Source organism: Quercus suber, unplaced genomic scaffold (genome assembly GCF_002906115.3).
Source record: "Quercus suber isolate HL8 unplaced genomic scaffold, Cork oak 2.0 scaffold_243, whole genome shotgun sequence".
Lineage (NCBI taxonomy): Eukaryota > Viridiplantae > Streptophyta > Magnoliopsida > Fagales > Fagaceae > Quercus > Quercus suber.
The window spans coordinates 486,037-501,902 of NW_027069700.1; the positions used below are offsets into that span (position 1 = coordinate 486,037).

Here is a 15,866-nt window from a genome sequence, read left to right on the forward strand (position 1 = left end):
TCAGCTTTAGTTTTGAACTTGGTGACTAGTGAGTTTCTTCTCTTTCTTAAGCATTAGACGTTCATCTCTTTTTAGTGTCTTTTATCACCGTGTTATTCTTGTTTATATATATATATATATATATCTATATATATATCAAAGTTAAAAATTAAGACTTCAATTCATGAGTTCAGGGCAAAAAAGTGAGTATGTACTTTGTATGTGTACGGCCCCCGCGTCATATCCTACATTGGGCCTTGGGCCCTGGCCTGGGTATATGGCCCATGAGGCCAATCCCCTTATACCCGGCAGCCCACCCTCGGGCCACGCGTACTGCAAGCCCGAGCCTTGCTTCTTCATCGTCTCTCGGCAATACCTTTCCATGGAGTAGTAGATATTTGACTCACGGGAAGACTTGCGCTGTACCTACCCGGCCGCGCCCCGGAGAGCCATCGCTCCCGAGGACTACCGTGGAGGCAGGAACCAAGTTCCAACGCCACCCTCACAATTTCCCACTCCTACCTGACCACCCACTTACGATCGATAATAGTGGATCGCCGGTTGCACTCGTTGGCAAGTAATTATGACATCTCCACTAAACTATGGCCTATAAATGCAGGAAGTTTGGAGAAGAAGGGGGTTGGAAAAAATGGCGCGCAGTAAGGAGAGTGTATGAACAGAGTGAGTAAAAAGAGAAGGTGACTCAGACCCACGAGGAAAGAAAAGAAAGGGCCTTAGGTCTCAGCGGGAGGAACGACCCAGTGTGGGAAATCCAAACCCACTATACAAGTAAGTTGTGAGCCCAATTGAGGCCCAGTCCGACGGGTTTCGGTATCGGGCGCGCACAGTATGCAATATAGTGTGTGTGAAATAAACAACACTATATTTTATTAGTGCATTGGTGGTAGTGAAAAAAAGAGAAATGAAAATTAAAATAAATTTAAAAAAATGACTAAACACTCAACTTAAAAGAAATTATAAAAGAGTATAATGATGAAACTAAAGAAACTTAAACTAGGACTTCGTGTGGGTGTGGCTTTGAGCTATCCATGGAATGGAGATTTAACAAGAAGAAGAAAAAGTTACTACATGTCAAAGGATGAAGTAAAGACAATTTTTGTAATCAATTGTCAAAAACTCAACTAGTAAAGGTTCTGATGGTTGAATAAAAAATCTTAGATTCAATTCTCATCTACATAAAAAACCGACTGGTGTCTTAGTCTTGGTATATTATTATTTTTTTAATACGATCAAGTATTGACTTTTCTTTTTAATATGCATGTATTACCTTGGACTAATACCAATAAAGTTCAAAACTTTTCAAAATTAACCAAGTTGGTCCTATGGACACAATTTGGTCCCTAAATGGCATTTAGGCTTGTTACTCATTCTCAGCCTTTCTTCTCCCTCTCCTCACTTAGAATCTCTCTTCTTTATCGAATGTTTATGTTCATGCTAATATCTCTGAGTTGTGAGTTCTATTCAAAATGATTATACAAATATATATACTAAGCCATATAAAACATAAAACCCCCAAAAATCCTTGATCACAAAGCATATATACATATCCATAACCATTCACATGCCAACAAAAACACCATATTAGAACAATCTTAGACAAAAACCAAAACAAAAAATACCCACAAATCCACAAATAACTATACCTAAACCCCACCTTTCAAACCCAAATAAAAAATAAAAAATCACCAAATCCTTTGTCACCCAAAGAAAAACAAATTCATAAACCAACCAAGAACCGAACCAACAAAGGAGGAGGAGAAAGATCGTTGGCCAATGGTGGTATTTTCGGTGTGATTTGCTGCTTGTGGTGGTTGCAGAGGTCAGGGGTCTTCGCCATACGTTCCCTTGACGTTTAGCACACAAACCCAAACCCAAACAAAAATGCAAACTCTCTCTTCCATAGTTGAGGAACACCAAAGCTTGTGTTGGGAGCACCCGATCGTAGCCTTCAATGAGGAATGACAGCGGTGGTGGGGAGGAGCTAAAAAATTTCCTAGCCCACTATTTTCATGGCACTTATTTGAAGAGTGAGCACAATATGGTAGTTTTGCCATTGAGAGAGAGAGAGAGAGAGAGAGAGAGAGAGAGAGAGAGAGAGAGAGAGAGAGAGGCTAATATCAACAAAGTCCAAAACTTTTCAAAAACGACCAAGTTGGTCCTATGGACACAATTTGGTCCCTAAACGGCATTTAGGCACATTACTCATTCTCAGGCTTTCTTCTCCCTCTTCTCACTTAGAATCTCTCTTCTTTATCGAATGTTTATGTAAATGCTAATATCTCTAAGTTGTGAGTTCTATTCAAAATGATTATACAAACATATACACTAAGCCATATAAAACCTAAAACCCCTAGAAATCCCTGATCACAAAGCATATATACATATCCATAACCATTCATACGCCAAAAAAAACACTATATTAGAACAATTTTGAGACAAAAACCAAAACAAAAAATACTCACAAATCCACAAATAACCATACCTAAACCCCAACTTTCAAACCCAAATAAAAAATAAAAATCACCAAATCCTTTGTCAACCAAAGAAAAACAAATCCCTAAACCAACCAAGACCCGAACCAACAAAGGAGGAGGAGAAAGATCAGTGGCCAATGGTGGTATTTCCGGTGTGATTCATTGCTTGTGGTGGTTGCAGAGGTCGTGGGTCTCCGCCAAACATTCCCTTGACGTTTGGCACACAAACCTAAACTCAAACCCAAACCCAAACCCAAACAGAAACACAAATGCAAACTCTATCTTCCATAGCTGAGGAACACCAAAGCTTGTGTTGGGAGCACCCGATCATAGCCTTCAACGAGGAATGGCAGCGGTGGTGGGGAGGAGCTCAAAAATTCCTAGCCCATTGTTTTCATGGCACTGATTTGAAGAGTGAGCACAATATGGTAGTTTTGCCATTGTGGGTGAGAGAGAGAGAGAGAACTAAGAAGAAAGAGCGTCTAAGATAGAAAAGAGAAGAGAGAGAGAGAGAGAGAGAGAGAGAGAGAGAGAGAATAGAGGAGAAAAGATAGGTTAAGCTGAGAATGAGTAACGAGCCTAAATGCCATTTAGGGACCAAATTGTGTCCAAGGACCAACTTGGTCACTTTTGAAAAGTTTTAGACTTTGTTGATATTAGCCTAAATCTCAGAGTAGTTTATTAGAATTTACCCTAAATAATATATTGATTTGGCAGAAGCAGCAACAATATTACATATTTATTTATGAGAGGTTTGTGTCATGATATTTGTTATAATTTTTAATAAATTTCAAAGTAACCACATCACTTTTATTTGAATTATTCATGTCAATTTTATTAAGGTCAATAATATTACAAATTAAATTTTTTTAAATAAAAAATTGTGTGCATACTCCATGCATTATGATTTTATTGTGATTTATGCACAACATGCCATATGTGTTAGTTGCAGATATGTTGTCATAAAAAATTTTCAGAAATTTTATGTTCCTATTTCTTTCTTTTTTTAGAGAGTTTTAATATATGACGTCTGCTCCTGATAAGATCAAGACATCAATCAGTTTTTTTGGTGTAGACGGGAATTGAATCTCAAATATTTTATTTAACCGTCTGAGACTTTACTAGCTGACCTAATTGGAAGCCACTATTTATAGTCCACCTAGATGTGTTCTCTTATCCTTACAAAAAATTGTAGATGTGTTATTTAATAACGCCCATACATGCTCGCAAGTACTGATCTGATTGGTAGATGCAACAATAAGTCTGCCAGTTGCCGTTGAAAATTAGTTTAAATAAGAGATCCCATAGTCATAACAGAGGATGTTTCATTTTTAAATCTTATCATCTCTCAACGATCAGTCAACCCTCTCATATGCAATCTACATCAGAACCGTCGAGAAGAACTAATAATGAAAACAATAGTATGGGCTCCATGCCAATTACAAAGTTAAAATTTTAAAAAAAGATTATCTTCTGACAAAATGGCCAGTTCTTGATCTTCCTATCATTTTTTTAAATAATTTTTTTCCGTATTACTCTGTGTACTGTAAAGTCATGTAAGTCAAGGAGAAGAGAAAATAAAAAGTTATGTGTTAAGGAGGAAAGAAATGGATGTTTGAATTATCAAACGTTTATGTACTATTGTTGTTTAGATGGAGATATGATGAGGTTTTAGTGCCCCACTGCCCACAGGCCACACTCCACAGGTGCAGTTGTGTTTGTTGAATTACCTGGAGCAAAGTAAGTGGTGACAATAGTATACGAGATAGTCCAAGGAAAAAATACAAAATTTCACACAATTCTTTTGTTTTGAGGTGTGGTGGGTGACATCTCACTTCTTGTGAATATATTATATATTATGAGATTTTATTATATCCGTAAAAGCTCATAATATATTACCAAATAACTGTGAAAAATCCACTCTCAATCACTCACCTTAATATTGGGCCACCACAACACAAAATAAACCAAAAAAAAAAAAAAAAAAAAAATATATTATTATTATTATTATTATTATACATATATATATATAATTTAAGCTATAAACTCAACCATACCATTTTTATATATAACATAATAATATATTATAAACAAAAATACAAACATCAATTCACCTTCCCCACATTTTTTAAGTGCTGTACAGCACATAAAAAGCTACTTTCTTTTTAATCACACATTTAGCCAATAGCTTTACTATATCTTCCCCAAAACATTACTTGCAATAAAAAAGAATGAGAGTACATAATAGCAAAAATAGAGAGAGATACTAATGGTTGCCATTGGAATTAATTGGAACGGGAGTAGGAGATTGGAGTTTCATGGATGCACACAAAAATGACAAAATAACTGTATGATACAAATTTGTTTTGTTTTTGTTTTTGTTTTTTTTGTTTTTTTGTTTTTTTTTTTTTTTGGATTTGGAATAAGTTAAAAGGAGATTTGGGGCTTTGCTAATATTTGGAGAGCTATGGGTTGAGGAATGGGCTAATGGAGATTTTTTTTTTGTTAGGCTTTTTGCACCATATTCATTCTTTTTTCTTTGGGTTTTTTTTTTTTTTTTGCCATTTTAATTTGAAAATTGGTACGTCCACAATATTTTTATATTACTTTCACAATATTTTACATTTATAGGACTAGTTCAAAAATTTTAGATGCCAATTTCAAATTTTGATAGAGTCAATTCTAAAATTTGAGGGAGCCGGTGAATAAATTTACATGTAATTTTAATAATTTATAATTTTTTTTTTTACTAGCTCATGGAGAATTCAAAAAGTTTCCCAACGTGGCTCCACCCCTGCCCACAGCCCACAGGTCACACTCCACAGGTGCAGTTGGGTTTGTTGACTTACCAGGAGCACGGTAAGTGGTGACAATATTATACGAGATAAGGTATCTATAATTTCACCTACGGCAAATGAAAATGACATGCTAAATCCACAGGTTAACAAGTAAAAGAGAAAAGGGCGATAGAGCACATCTACAAGTTATGTTGGCTATAAATTATTGATTGCAAAAGATCCATTTCCTTTATCCTTAAGACTAGTAGCTTTTTCATCTTCTTGTTGACTTTCATTAATCCATGGCAAATTCAAAGCCACAAACACATGCAGTAATAGTCTCTAGCCCCGGCGTTGGCCACCTTGTCCGCGACCTTGAGCTAGGCAATCACCTCGTTGTCGATCACAACCTCCACGTCATCTTCTTTGTGGTCGTTGAATCTCATTCCTTAGCCGGCGAATCCGAGCTCGTCGAATCAGCCAGGACTCGGAAACTCCTAAACCTCATCGAATTACCTGCCGTGGACATCTCCAGCAAAGTCGAACCCAGTGCTCGGAAATTCACAAGGTTGACGGCCGTCATGCGCGAAATCTGTCCCACTCTCAGGTCCTCCATCTCAGCCATGAAGCTTAGCCCGACCGCCCTCTTCGTCGACATTTTCGGAACACTGGTACTGGATGTGGCTGATGAATTTCACATGTTGAAGTACGTTTTTGTTTCCTCTGCATGGCCACTTGCGTTAATGTTATATGCTCCTGTCCTTGACAAGGAAGTAGATGGAGAATACGTTGTTCAAAAGGAACAACTCAGGTTGCCTGGTTGCATGTCGGTTCGACCCGATGATGTGGTTGATCCGTTGTTGGACCGGACCAAGCTGGAATACTGTGTGTTCTTACAAGTTGGGTTAGAGATGCGTCAGAGTGATGGGATTTTGGTGAACACGTGGGAAGATTTGGACCCGACAACGCTTAAAGCAATGAGAGAACAAGAAGGTTACGGCTCAGTGCCGGTTTACGCGGTCGGACCTTTGATTAGACCAGATAAACCGTCAGGTTCGAAGAGCGAGTTGTTCGACTGGCTGGATGACCAACCGGTTGAGTCGGTAGTTTACATATCGTTTGGGAGTGCTGGGGTTCTCTCAGCCCAGCAAATCACCGAGCTTGCTTGGGGTCTAGAGCTTAGCCAACAGAGATTTATTTGGGTGCTACGCCCACCCAGCAAAGACAAAGGCAGTAACGCTTTAGATTACTTGCCTGATGGCTTTTTGGAACGGACCCAAAATTTGGGACTAGTGGTCATGCAGTGGGCGCCACAATCGGAAATTCTGGGCCATATTTCAATAGGGGGTTTCTTATCACACTGTGGGTGGAACTCATCGCTGGAGAGTATACTAAATGGTGTGCCAATCATAGCATGGCCTCTATATGCAGAGCAGAAAATGAATGCAACGATGCTAGCTGAGGAGTTAGGAGTGGCTGTGCGTCCCAAAATTGCACCAACTAAAGGAATAATTGGAAGGGAGGAGATTGAAATGATGGTAAGGAAAGTAATGGAAGGTCAAGATGGGAAGGCAATGAGGGCTAGAGTTAAGGAACTTAAAAACAGTGGGGAAAAGGCTTTGACTGAAGGTGGTTCTTCTTTCAATGCGTTGTCTCATCTAGCAAAGCAATGCGAGAGATGAACTTGCAGCGACGGCCAGAAAGTGAAGTAGGCTGTATGAGGCCCCAGTAAATACGGTATTAAAAACTCTTAAGGGTGAGTAATTGTCTATGTTGATTAAAAGTGTGTGTTGTGTGCATAGTAACCATGGTTTTAAAAATCGGATTGGGAGTAAAATCAAATTTGCCTGTAGTTCATAGTTTTAACCGGTTTTGGGCATTTTTGTTGGACTGAACTGATACCCAATTTTTAGTTAAACTGATTAGACTGGCTAGTTTAGTCCAGTTTTTAAACCATGATAATAACTTACTTCATCCTTGCTTAAAAGTTAGCATGATTTTTTAGTGGGTGTTTGTGGCATGCCTTTTATTAGAACCCAATTCAGTCTCCCTATTTGTATGTTTGTTCTTCAAAAAAGTGGAAAAAAAAAGAGTTGTACATGATTGATTTTCTTTTAAAGTCAATTTGGTAATTAAAATTTAATTTGAATAATTAATGTTATAGATATACTAGTTAAAGGCGCATCATTGCACGTTTTTATCATAAAATTAGGTAATATATATTTTATCTGATAAACAATCATGAAATAAATAATTATTATAATAACAAAATGAATAAATTGTATTGGTATAATAACTATGAGATATAAAATGATAAAACTTAAATAAAAAATTATTATTTTGTAACATACCAATTGTGCTCTAATGAGAATTTTATATCTTTGGGGATTGTTGAACACCTCTTTGTACACTATATTTGTACACTACAAATCTTAATCGTTGTAAATTCATAATTGATATTCGTTTTAATCTTGCAACTCTTATTATTTCAACATTGTTCAACTATTATTATTATTATTTCAATGTTTATATTATTTTTAAAACTTTAAACTAAAAATATGTCTATTATGTATTATATTAATTTTAATGTCCATGACTCTTCTTTGGTTTTATTGTTCTTCTTTGCTGTTCTTATTTAATTTAAATTCTTAAAAGAATATAAATAGTCAAAAATATATAAAATTATATCTAAATATAAAATTAATTAATAGCCACACCCCAAACATGTCATACTCTAATTTTTTTAAAATTGTTGTACCCCTATATCAATATTCATATCATACCTGTACCCATGTCAATGTCTATGCAACCTAGGATATTGGCTGATGGTGGTTGGGATGAGGTTGGTGTTTGTGGTGGTTGGAGCAGGTTTGTGGATCTGGGTTTTTGGTTGGCTTTGGTTGCTATTTTTTTCTTTCAACTTTGGAATTTGGGTGGTCGTTGGTGGTGGTTTGTATGTGCAATTGTGCTTGCATTTGTGGGATTTGAGAGTTAAGAATCGAAAAATGAATTCTACACCATTTTTAATTACGCAACCAAATATTATAAAATGAAAAAATTTTACTAAAAATATTTTACTTCGAAACAAATGGAGCATAATCACAATACAAATTCTGATAAATTGGTAATGACATTTCAAATTCAGAATTGTTGATGATGGAGTAGCAATCACGCACACATCACAAGATTTAAATTGGTAGCTTTAACAACAACAGAATAATACTAATAGATAATATGTCAAAAGTTAAGGGCCTAATTGGTAGAAGGATTTTTGTTTTTGTTTTCAAAACAGTATATATATATATATATATATATATATATATATATTTATATATAAAATTGAACTTGAAACTAGTTTTCAGATATTAATTTTTATATTGTAAGTTTTGCCTCTCATTTTCAAAAGCAATATTCAAAATACTAAAAATAAAAAATAATTTTTTGGAGAGACCATTTCTATTTTTGAGATTTAAAAAAAAAAATTTACAAAAAGTAATTGTAGAATATGTTGATTACTTTTTTTCTTAAATAATGATAAAAGAATAGAGCTCATCATGTACCTTTTTTTTTTTAATTTATTTATTTTTTTTTTATAATGATAAGTTTCAAATTTGAAGGGTGAGAATTCTTTTTATAATAAAGATAAGCTCCTTAATTTAAGAGATAAAAGAGTTTGGCAAATATGTGACATTCATTATTTTTAATTTTTTACAACTATTTCATTAAAAACATTTTCTATATTCTAAAATACTCCTTTACCGTTTCAAAATCCTGTTCTAATTCAAGAAAATAGGATACAGTTTTTTGAAAACTTATTTAAAATATATTAGGGTGCAAACAATAAATTCAAGTGTGAGGACCACCATTTATGGATTGCAAAACAAAAATTATATTTAAGTACTCTTATAAAACAGACCCTAAATATCTCATGATTAATTATTCAAATAAAAGTTTAAAAATCAAATTGATAAGTCAATATCTAAGAGTAAAATTTAAAAAACCTGTCAGGTTTTTTTTATTTTTTTTATTTTTATAGAAATTGCTTGCTACATTTACTCAATATTACTCTTGAGAGAAATGTAAACAATATGGTATAATTTTAATTATCGTTAACTTATGTGATACACGATACAATTTATATATATATATATATATATATACACACATAGAAATGTTCTCTCCTTTTTGCAAACAACATGTTAATTGAGGATTACTGTAAAATTAAGAATCAAGTTTAGGAATGACATAAAATCATGTAGTCGTTTATCATATAACATACATTACATGAATAACTAAAAGCCGAATCTAATGCAAGTTCAATAAACTTTATTGTTGTGACTATACTATAGGGGAGGTCTTGCCGAAAAATAGCTTGAAGCCATGAATATTAAAAATATTACTCCCCCCATTCTTATTTATTATCAATATGAAATATATACATATACACACACACACATGAAAAGGTTGTCTTATTTAAAACCCAACTTCTCTCCCACTTCATGCCTTGAATTGTACATTTCTTGTAAAGGGAAAGACACTGTCATATCTTCTTAACCCAACAAACCAGTGACGGACCTATCATGGGCTGGGGGCTCCATGGCCCCCCTCAATTTTTGAAAAATATATGTTAGTATATAAATTTACACAAAATTTTAGATCTTGACCCTTAACATTTATTCTTGGTCACCGACATCCAGTGCTCCTGTTCCGAAAATATTGATGAAAAGAGCTGTTGGCCTAGGCTTTAGGGATTGCAGACCTGAGAAAAGGATTGGTTTCTCGCATGATGGTGGTAAACGTTGTGAAGATTGGAGAATTGGGTTTGACTTTGCTGAAGATGTCCACAGGTGGTAGTTGGATGATGTCTAGGAGATTTTGAGCCCTGGCTGACTGGATGGTCTCAAATTCGCCGGTTGAGGCTTTAGATTTAGCGATGACGAAGTAGGTGATGTGGAGGTTGTGATCCACGACGAGGGATTGCCGACTCAAGGTTACAAACAATGTGGCCAACTTGTGGGCTAGAGACTATGACTACGTGTGTTTGTGGATTTGAGGTAGCCATGGAAGTCAAAGAGAAGATATATAAGATAAAGATGAATGTCTAATGATCGATGAAGGAGATGGATGTTTTGCAACTTATAGGACAGTGAGTGGTAATCTACTAGTATGTGATTTTATCAGTGTTGGCTCCAGGAATTTTTCCGAAGGTGTTCCTTAAGAAGTATAATTTTTCCCAATGGCAGTTCCAGGAATTTTTCCAAATGTATTGTTGTTTAGTTATTTCATTAATTTGTTTGTCTTTTATAAACTATAATTTGCTATATTGTTGTTTCATAAATTATAAAATTATTAATTGTTGTTTAGCCTAACATAATTTAATTTGTTTGTCTTTTATAATGTATTGGTTAATTAAATTATTAATTATTGTTTATTAGTTACTTTTTCCAATTAATTATTGGTTAATTAATATCCCAAACAAACAAAATTAATTAGTTCAACTAATACTATGGTTGTTTGGTACTTGGAATATCACACTATTACTTAACAACAACAACAAAAAAAGTCAATAAATTGTGTAGCACAAAAATATATAGGCCGTATAGCTTAAGTCTAGGTCTAAAAAAGAGTGATTTATTACATATTTTATAAACATTAGTTGAACTATCAACTAGCACATAGCACACAGCCATATTGATTAATTATTAGTTGCACACTTGCACTAGCACTAGCACACAGTGAATCAGATAAAGCCAATTTATTATATCTCACCAAAAGACACCAACACCAACACTAAAAGACAATTAATAATCTCACCAACACCTTACACCAACACCAATCATGATTTTGAAACCCAAACCGTTCATAGAACAGGAAAAGAGAAAGGTTCAAGGTTTTTAAGGTGGGACCAAGATTGAACCGAGGTTGAACCGCGATGATGTCATAATTAATTAAATATAAATAAATATATTAAATTAGTAAAAAAATTATTTTTCATATTATAGTTTTCATAAAATAAATAAGAAATATTAAATTTTAAGCAAACATAATGAATAAACAAATATATAAGTTATAGCAATATTATAGTAGTTTTTTTTTTTTTTGGAATAACAATATCATAGTTGATTTACTTATTATAAAAATTAGTTAATTTACTAAGATCATTACTGAAATAACTAAATAAAAAAAAAAAAGATAATTCAAAAAAAGTAACTAAATAGAAAACTAGGGTGTGTAGAAAACCCACCGACCCAGCCCAACCCATCGGGTTGGGTCAGTTTTTAAGGTTTGGTGGGTTGGGTTGGGTACAAAAATTTTTTTATAGCGGGTCGGGTTGGGTGTGGGTCATAAAATTACAAACCTGACCCGACCCACCCATATTTAATATATATTTAAAATATATTATATATTTAATAATTTTTTTTTAAAATAACTGTAAATTTAATATATACTAATAATAATATTATATACTATAAGTGCTTATATATAATATATATATATATATATATATATACTAATAATAATATATTTAATAAGTTTAATAATAATAATAATAAAATTTGTCAAACCCATGGGTTCAACCCGACCCAACCCGACCCATGTGGGTTGGGTTGGGTTGAACTTATGTGATGGGTTGGATTGGGTTGAATTTTTTTGACCCACCATGGTGGGTTGGGTCAAAAAATCCCTTCAACACAACCCAACCCAACCCGACCCATGCACACCCCTATAGAAAACCACTATTTTCAAATTTAAATCTAATATAAAATATTATTAAAACATTCAAAAAGAGATTGATGAAGCCTAAAGCTCTTAAAGCTACAGCCTACTGTAGTAGTAGTGGTACAGTGGTATTGTAATACATGTATATCAACCAAGTTAAAAACTAAATATAATAAATTAAATTAAAAGCAAGAGATTTTTTGGAAAGAAAGAGATTTGATTGGTACACTAGCTATAAACAAATTCTGTGGCCAAAACAGAGATTGGTAAGTGGTATACAGTGGGCGAGAAGATAGAGTTGACTAGCGTCATTTACTAAGCTATAAACACCTTTACCAAATAGATAAAGACTTTATCAACCCAAAGAAATCTCAGCAAAAGAAAGAAAAACACAAAAGTCCAAGTTAGGAGAAAGGGAGAAAGAGTCTTAGTGCCACTGTGCATTGATTTGGAGAAATTGATTGCTGGTCATCGACTGGAGGCTGCAGCGAATGATAAGGACCAAAGTTTCGGATCTGATTTAGTGATTTGCTCAGTATTGGGGTTTTTTTTTTTTTTTTTTTTTTTTTTTTTTTAGAATCTGTGGGTTTGCTACCTTTGTAATCTGTTAGGCTTGGCTCTGTTACAAATTTTTTTTTTTTTGCTTGAAAGTAGAACAAATAATTTTTTATTTTTTTTAATTTGAGGGTGTTCCTAATACAAAGCAAATATAAAAAATTTTAATTATTATATATAAATTTTTTTTTTCAGCTCAAGGTGTTCCTGGGAACACCCTGAGCTGCATGTGGCACTGCCACTGGATTTTATAGAAGGTGCCGTGAGATTTTTGTGCTTGCATGTGCACCACAAATTTGTAGTGATAGACACGGACAACTAACAGACATTGTGTGCAATTCACCCACCCCTTTATACTAACATTTTTTCATTTTTAACTTTTTTTTAATTTTAATTTTATTTTTCTTAACTTTTTTTTCCTAACATTTTTTAATTAATTGTTGAGATTGAAAGGTTTTTTTTTGCAACTATCAACTTCAGCCATTTAGAGTTATTGCATCAAGTGCAATACCCCAAGGATACCGTACATGTAATAATCATTATTATAAGCAAAATTGTTGTCATGGGCTCATGCCCGTGTAGTGCCTAAAGCGAAAAATAATACTATCTGTTTACATTGTAATAAGTTGATTAAAGGGGGTGGTATTACTAGACTTAAGTATCATCTTGCTGGGATTAGGGGTCAAGTTGAACCATGTAAATTTGTTTCATCTGATATTAGGTTTCAAATGAAACAAATAATTGAAGACTTGAAAAAATCTAAACAAACTAAAAAGAAGATTCAATCAGAAATTGGGAACCCATATGGTGATCCATTTGATGTTGATGATGAGGAGGAGGATGAGGTTAGGGTTGTTGAAAAGACTCAAAAGACTCCGGCTCAAACATTAGGTAAAAGAAAATCTAGGGGAAAGGATGTTGACATTGATATAGGTCAAATAAGAGCAAAGCAGAAAATTAAGAGTTATTTTGCTCCTAGAACAACCCCCGGTGCTCAACCCTCTATAAGAAGTGCTTTGGCTACAAAAGCAATGATTGATAATGCAAAAATGAATGTGGCAAGATGGTGGTATCATTCTAATGTACCCTTTTATGCATCTCAGTCACCCTATTATCAACCTATGATAGATTCCATTGCTGCTATTGGGCTGGGATTTAAGGGGCCTTCTTTTTATGAGTTGAGGGGATCCCTTTTGAAAAATGCTGTGCATGAAGTTAATGATTTTTTGTTAGATATAAAAAATGATTGGAAAGTATATGGCTGTTCAGTAATGTCTGATGGGTGGACAAATCAAAAACAACAACCAATAATGAATTTTTTGGTGTATTGTCCAAGGGGTGCCATGTTCTTGAAATCTATTGACACTTCAGGCCTTACAAAAGATGCTGAAACGTTGTTTAACATATTTGATTCTGTTGTTCAAGAAATTGGTGTGGAATATATTGTGCAATTGATTACAGATAATGCTTCTACCTATAAAAAAGCTGGAAAACAATTACAGCAGAGGTATGGTACTTTATTTTGGTCTCCTTGTGCAGCTCATTGCATAGATTTGATGTTGGAGAATATTGCTAATCCTAGGTGGTTCCCTCTTGTTGATGAAGCAATTAAGAAGGCAAAAAAGATAACAAAGTTCATTTACAACCATGGAGTTGTTTTAGATTTGACGAGGCAAGATTTTACAAATGGAAGGGAGTTATGTCGTCCTGCAATTACAAGGTTTGCCACTAACTTCTTAAGTCTACAGAGCATGCTAAGGTTCAAAAAGTAGCTTAGACAAATGTTCACTTGTGATAAATGGCTTTCATGCCCCCATGCTAAGACTACAGTTGGGAAGGAGATAAGTAAAATTGTTTTGGAAGATTATTCATTTTGGTCTCAATGCAAGAACATAGTGAAAGTTAGTGAGCCTTTAGTTAGAGTGCTTCGTCTTGTTGATGGGGATGAGAAACTTGCTATGGGGTACTTGTATGAAGCAATGGACAAAGCAAAAGAGGAAATAAAAAGAAGGTTGAAGAACAAAGTTTCTTTGTATGGAAATTATATTAGAGTTATTGATGCTAGATGGGACAAACAACTTCATAGTCCTTTGCATGCAGCAGGTTGCTTTCTTAACCCTGCAATTTACTTTAGGCCTTCATTTAAAAGGAAAAATGAAGTTCAAAGAGGGTTGCTAAGCACTCTAATGAGGTTGATTCCCGATCTTGACATTCAAGACAAAATAAGTTCGCAACTTGATGAGTACAAAAAGTAAATTGGTGACTTTGCACATCACTAGCAATCCGCCAATGAGAGAGACTAAATCCAGGTAAACATTAATAATTTAATAGCATTTCCTTTCAATATGTCTATTTATCCTTTATAGTTGTTATTGTAAGATTACATGGGCAATTCTTATTTACATTCTTATTGTTATTGTAGTTTCATGGTGGGAGCAATTTGGACTTGGAGCTCTAGATTTACAATCATTTGCCATTTGTGTGCTAAGTCAATGTTGTAGTGCAACTAGTTGTGAAAGAAATTGGAGCACATTTGAATATGTTCACTCAAAGAAGAGAAATAGATTAGAACATAAACAAGTAAATGATTTGGTCTTTGTCCATTATAATTTGAGGCTTTGAGAAAGGTAAATTTATCATCGTTACTCATATGTAAATGAAATGTAGTTTCAAATAATTATAATTTATAAAATGTTACTAATGTTTAATATTCTCATTGGTAGGAACGTTCAAAGGAATAAGTATGCATTGGATCCTATAAGCTTGGATAACATTGACTTGATGGGAGATTGGGTGGCTGAAGAACCTGCACTTCTTAATCTAGATGACATAAATTGGGATTGTCTTAATGAACCAGCAGGCATAGTAAATGTGGAAGAGGATGCTAAACTTGAAACTATTGATGTTGATGACGATGATGATGATGACAACAACAATGAGCATGGCTTGACAAATCTTGCAATGGGTGCTGGTAGTTCTTGTGGGAGTTCTTTTGATGATGAATTTGATCCTTCTCTCATGGATGATGATGAGGAGGAGTAAATCTTGTATTATTTGATATTTAGTTATTATCTTGTTAATCTTCTTATTGTGTAATGTTAAATTGATGTTTAAAACTTAAGAGTTAAGACTAAATGGTTTGTATTATTTGATATTTAGTTATTGTCTTGTTAATCTTTTTATTGTGTGATGTTAAATTGAAGTTATATGATGTTTAAGACTTAAGAGTTAAGACTAAATGATTTGTATTATTTGATATTTAGTTATTTATTTATTAGAATTGACAATTTTATGTTCTACAAGAATATATATAAATTGTTTTTTAGAAACCCCGAAACAC

The 15,866-nt window shown here is 33.9% G+C and overlaps 2 protein-coding genes across 3 annotated transcripts; both read left to right on the plus strand.

Moving 5' to 3' along the window:
* Positions 1–5,426: 5,426 nt before the first annotated feature.
* Positions 5,427–10,220, plus strand: LOC112040203 (anthocyanidin 3-O-glucosyltransferase 5-like). Of its 2 annotated transcripts, XR_010631804.1 has the most exons (2): positions 5,427–7,007; positions 9,949–10,220. XR_010631804.1 is itself a non-coding variant. In XM_065780681.1 (1 exon), exon 1 carries the CDS (start codon positions 5,554–5,556, stop codon positions 6,931–6,933), a length of 1,380 nt encoding a protein of 459 aa, XP_065636753.1. In that variant the 5' UTR covers positions 5,428–5,553; the 3' UTR covers positions 6,934–7,298. The 2 variants fall into 2 exon arrangements, 1 of the variants encoding a protein (XP_065636753.1); XM_065780681.1 differs by lacking the exon at positions 9,949–10,220 and having other exon boundaries at positions 5,428–7,298.
* On the plus strand, positions 8,043–14,298 carry LOC112033391 (uncharacterized). Its single transcript, XM_065780708.1, has 2 exons — positions 8,043–8,119; positions 13,248–14,298. The coding sequence occupies exons 1-2, from the start codon at positions 8,043–8,045 to the stop codon at positions 14,296–14,298; spliced, it is 1,128 nt and encodes a 375-aa protein (XP_065636780.1).
* Positions 14,299–15,866: the final 1,568 nt, after the last annotated feature.

Coding starts and splice junctions, on each gene's coding strand:
- LOC112033391 (XM_065780708.1), top strand. CDS start 8,043: ATGTCAATGTCTATGCAACCTAGGATATTGGCTGATGGTGGTTGGGAT. Junction 8,120..13,247: donor GTTTGTGGTGGTTGGAGCAG/GTTTGTGGATCT, acceptor ATCTGATATTAG/GTTTCAAATGAAACAAATAA.
- LOC112040203 (XM_065780681.1), top strand. CDS start 5,554: ATGGCAAATTCAAAGCCACAAACACATGCAGTAATAGTCTCTAGCCCC.